We start from the raw sequence: 4934 nt of genomic DNA, 5'->3' as shown, positions 1-4934 counted from the left end.
CTGGAGTGCAGTGGCCACTCCCGGCCACTGCAACCTCGACCTGCTGGGCTCCAGCGATCCTTCCACCTCAGCCTTCGGAGTAGCCAGAATTACAGGCACGCGTTACCACGCCCAGCTGATTATTTGATTTATTGTAGAGATGAGGTCTCTCCTACCCAGGGCGGGTCTCGAACCCACGGGCTCAGGCAATTCACTCACCTCAGCCACCCAAAGGCACAGGATTACAGGCTGAGCCACCGAGCCCGGTTTCCTCTGCTTCTTTTTATGCCTAATAATTTTTTACTGGATGCAAGACATTATAAATGTTGCCTTATTGGGCAAAGGATATTCTGTATTCTTGAAATTTGTCCAGGGACACAATTAAGACTTGGAAATGATTTGATACAGGTCTTGCTTTTAATATTTGTTAGCTGGTACCAGGTTAGTGCTCAATCTAGGACTAATTATTTCTTATACGAGGCAACACTATTCTATGTATTCTACATAGCGCTTCATGAATTTTGAGGTTTTCAGCACTACTTCTAGGCCTAAGTAAGCACCAAGCACCTCAGTTCTTTTGTGTGCTTCTTTGTCCAACTGACTAGTTCCCTCACATTTACACACTGCTCAGGATTCTGCTGAATACTTGAGTGGGACCCTTTACAAATCTTCTGAGTTCTTGCCCTCTGTGAAGCTCATTCTTCTCCTTTACTTTTTCCAGAAAATTCTAAAGGCTTTTGTCTTCCTTGACTCTCAGGTCTGTCTTCTCAACTCAGAGTGTCCACCAGGCTATGCTTTTCTGTGCTAAAGTCAACAAGCTGGGGCAATCACAGGGTTTAATTCCTTTGTTTCCTATCTCTCAAAGGTCACTGCGCTTTATTGCCTGATGTTAACTGTCTTGCCAGCTGTTATTTCATATCTTTTGCCTTTTTTTCTCCATCGTTTCAGTAGGGTAAATTTGGTTCCTTATTCCATCTTGGCCAGAAGCAAAGACTCATCATTTTAACTTCAAAAAAAATTTAGAAAATATTGCTAGTGTAAAAAATTCTAATTTCTGTATCAATTTCACATGAAATACATGCCTACTTATTTATTTATATCATGTTATACAAAAAGGAATGATATATAATTCAATATATATGACAGCCAGATTATGTATCTATAAGACTGAGTGGAATTCATGTTGCCATAGATGCATAATCCAACGTCTCCTTGAAGCTTGACCCAGAATTCTACACAATTCACTCATGAAGGTAAGGTACCTTTCAAAACCACTCTGGTTTTAATCTGGATTTCCAATGATGACCAGAGCGACAAAACAAAGCATTATATCATTTGTTAATTGAATGATTTGTTGTTATCTCATTCAAGTTTCAAAACAATATTTAAAGTATCACTTCTTTTTTAAAAAATTGTTCTTATCCTACTTTGAAATGTTTTGTTAAAAATGCCAAGTTATAGCTGGGCTCAGTGGCTCAGCCTGTAATCCCGCGCCTTTGGGAGGCTGAGGTGAGTGGACTGCCTGAGCCCGCGGGTTCAAGACCCGCCTGGGCAGCGAGACCTCATCTCTACAATAAATCAAAAAATTAGCGGGGCATGGTAGCACGCGCCTGTAATTCCGGCTACTCAGAAGTCTGAGGCGAAAGGATCACTGGAGCCCAGCAGGTCGAGGTTGCGGTGGCCAGGAGCAGCCACTGCACTCGAGTCTGGGCAACAGAGTGAGACTCCAACTCAAAAAAATAAATAAATAAATAAATAAAAATTTTTTAAAATAAAATAAAAATAAATGCCAAGTTATGCTAAATACTCTTTAACTAGTTTCAATTTAAAAAGTCATGCAATATAATAAAAGTCTAATTTCAACATCAATTAGAATGAACTAAAATTTAAGCATCTTGCATGTTTATAAATCCTCTGATTAAATGTTTCATTAGAATCTAATTTGTAATGTTTACAATTTTAATACATTTATTTTGACAAAAATTTTATTTGTACAGGAAAATTACTAAGATAGTACAGAGAGTTCCCACATTCCTCAGACTCAGTTTCCCCTATTATTAACATTTGACATTAGTGAGGTAAATTTTACAATTAATGAAGCAATATTGATACATTACTATTAACTAAAGTACATAGTTATTTAGATTTCCTTAGTTTTAACCTAATGTCTTCTTTCTGTTCCAGGACCCTAGGTCATTTAGTCATAATGTTTGCTTGGCTTCTCTTGGCTGTGAGAGTTTCTCAGCCTTTCTTTGTTTTAGACAGCCATGCTGATGTGGGGAGCACTGGTTAGGTATTTTGTAGACTATTCCTGAATTGACATTTGTCTTATCTTTAAAATCATTGTTAGATTTAGATTATGGTTTTTGGGGGAAAATAGCACAGAAATAAAGTGCTATTTTTATCACATGACATCAAATCTATTATTAATATGGCTTATCACTGTTGGTGTCGATTTTGACCACTGAGCTGATTGTTGATTTTGGCAATGTTTGTCAGGTTTCTCCACTGCAATCATATTCTTTTTCCCTTGTTTCTTTATTGTACTCTCTGGAAAGAAGTCATTATGTATACCCCACACCTAAAGATTGGGATGGTATATTTTACCTCTTTTAAGGCAGAATATCAACATAAACTATTTGGAATTCTTCTGCATGAAAGATTTGTCTTTTCTCTTCCATTTATTTATTTATTCAATCAGTTTCCTTATGAATGAATGAACTCGTGGACATTTATTTTCTATTTGGGCTATCATCCAATATTACATTATTTATTTTGTTGCTCAAGTTGTTCCAGCTTTGATCATTGGGAGCTTTTAGTTCCTATGACATTTACAATCCTTTAAACTACAATGAAACCTTCAAAATGACTATTCTAACTAGTGACTAAATGATGTCTTAAGATTAAGTTAGGCACTTAGGAAGACACATCACTTTCAGACAATGCATTAAATGATATTCTGGTTGTCTGAAAGAATTCATCAGACAGGAAGTAAGTTAAAGAGTAGGGAGAAAAGTGTCTATTATGTAGCACATATTTTAAGAAACTAATGAAATAAAAAATGAAAAAAATTCAAACCTTTCAAAGCAAATTTATAGATGGCTTCACATGCTCTAGCCAAAATTTCTTCTTCTGGAGAATTAAGCATTAATACCACAGTTGCTGCTTTTTTGCTTTCAATCGTTACTGGATCAAACTGAAAGGCAGAAAGAAAAATATCAGGTTTGTATATGAGTTTTAAAGGTCACATAAAAAATGAATGGTGTCTTAAAACTTAAAGAGAACATAATCTTGCAAAAAGGATGTGGTAACTGCCAAATAAGTGCATTGTAATGTTTATATATATATATATATATATATATATTTTTTTTTTTTTTTTAATTGCTGCTAGAGAAACAACTGTCAGCATTGCAGTCTTGGAATTCATGGAGTATGGTAGGAAAAGCAAAACATTTTGGAATATAATAGATCTAGTTTCTCAATTTAGTCATGTGGAATCAAACAAATTATTCAAGCTCCTTGAAGGTCAATTTGTTCTTCTATATAATGGGGATAATAGTAACTATGTCAAAGGATCAAGGAGAGGATTAGAGAACATGTATGTAATGTACTTAGCATACAGTCTGGCACATAATATATTAAGATAATTCTTAGTCAATACACAAGAATCTTTGAGCACCCATATACACTTGATGCCCTGACCATCTGAATAATTAATACCTGCTTTTAAATCACTGGACTCTAGAAAAGCAGGAATTCCATATGTGAAACAATGAAAAAATAATAGAAAAGAGCAAAATGTAAAATTGGATAAAATGTAGAACAGGGGAAATGGTAATATAGTATAAATAAAAAGTATAGGATTCTAAGATGATCTGTGTCTGGGAATTCATGTGTAGCTGAAATGAACGATAATAAACTCATAACCCCTAAAGATTTTCTGTGGTCAAGGAGAAAACAAATTATTACACTATTTTTCTTCCATTTCCAGTGACTGGTAACAAAGGAAATACTGCTTATGACAAGAGCAAAAAATTGATATTCCAAAGCTTTAGCTGGTTCTTTGTGCTGGCTCTTCCTAGATAGTCATGTTACTGTGCTACAGGATATTTAAAATGTTGATGTTTAGTTTAGAATGGAGAGATAGATTACTCTGAATAAGGAAATATAATTATGCGAGTTCAAAAGATTGAAGAAGAAAGAGAAGATGGTGGAAAATAATGACCTAAAAGACATGATCAGGATAACAATGCCTGGAGGAGAAATAGTTGTTGGACTTTAGGACATGCCTAATATCCATATTAAAACTGCTATTTGTTTACGTCTCACTTTTAAAACTTTTAGAGTTACAAGAGTCATGTTGGTTCTCAAGCCTCTGAGATTCTTAGGGGAGACAAATCTTCAGTAAAAATCTGTCATAGCCGGGCTCAGTGGCTCAGCCTGTAATCCTGCGCCTTTGGGAGGCTGAGGTGAGTGTATTGCCTGAGCCCGCGGGTTCGAGACCTGCCTGGGCAGGCAAGACCTCATCTTTACAATAAATCAAAAAATTAGCCGGGCGTGGTAGCGCGCGCCTGTAATTCCGGCTACTCGGAAGGCTGAGGCGGAAGGATCGCCGGAGCCCAGCAGGTCGAGGCTGCAGTGGCTGGGAGCAGCCACTGCACTCCAGTTTGGGCGACAGAGTGAGACTCCAACTAAAAAAAAAAAAAAAAAAAAAAAATCTGTCATATACATCAGGCAAGTGGCACTTGTGAATTTCCAATGACATGAACCAGAGAAAAGGTGGCCTCTAGCAGAGCCAAGAGCAATGGCTGGATGGACCAGGAGAGCAGAAGGTCCTGGAACGCTACAGAAACCCTTCCTTCCTTCCTTCCTTCCTTCCTTCCTTCCTTCCTTCCTTCCTTCCTTCCTTCCTTCCTTCCTTCCTTCCTTCCTTCCTTCCTTCCTTCTTCTTTCTT

At 37.0% G+C, this 4934-nt stretch overlaps 1 protein-coding gene across 2 annotated transcripts in view; it reads right to left on the bottom strand.

The window, feature by feature from the left end:
- ARMC3 (armadillo repeat containing 3) overlaps window positions 1-4934 on the bottom strand; it is a 94841-nt gene that overhangs the window by 83069 nt on the left and 6838 nt on the right. For both annotated transcript variants that reach the window (XM_008063641.1, XM_008063640.2), the window contains exon 2: window positions 3058-3175. In XM_008063641.1, the coding sequence (XP_008061832.1) occupies window positions 3058-3175 (118 nt within the window). The remainder of the gene's footprint in view (window positions 1-3057; window positions 3176-4934) is intronic.

Source organism: Carlito syrichta, unplaced genomic scaffold (assembly GCF_000164805.1).
Source record: "Carlito syrichta isolate Samal-C Ts95f unplaced genomic scaffold, Tarsius_syrichta-2.0.1 Scaffold306975, whole genome shotgun sequence".
NCBI lineage: Eukaryota > Metazoa > Chordata > Mammalia > Primates > Tarsiidae > Carlito > Carlito syrichta.
This window is presented reverse-complemented; position numbering and strand designations above follow the sequence as displayed.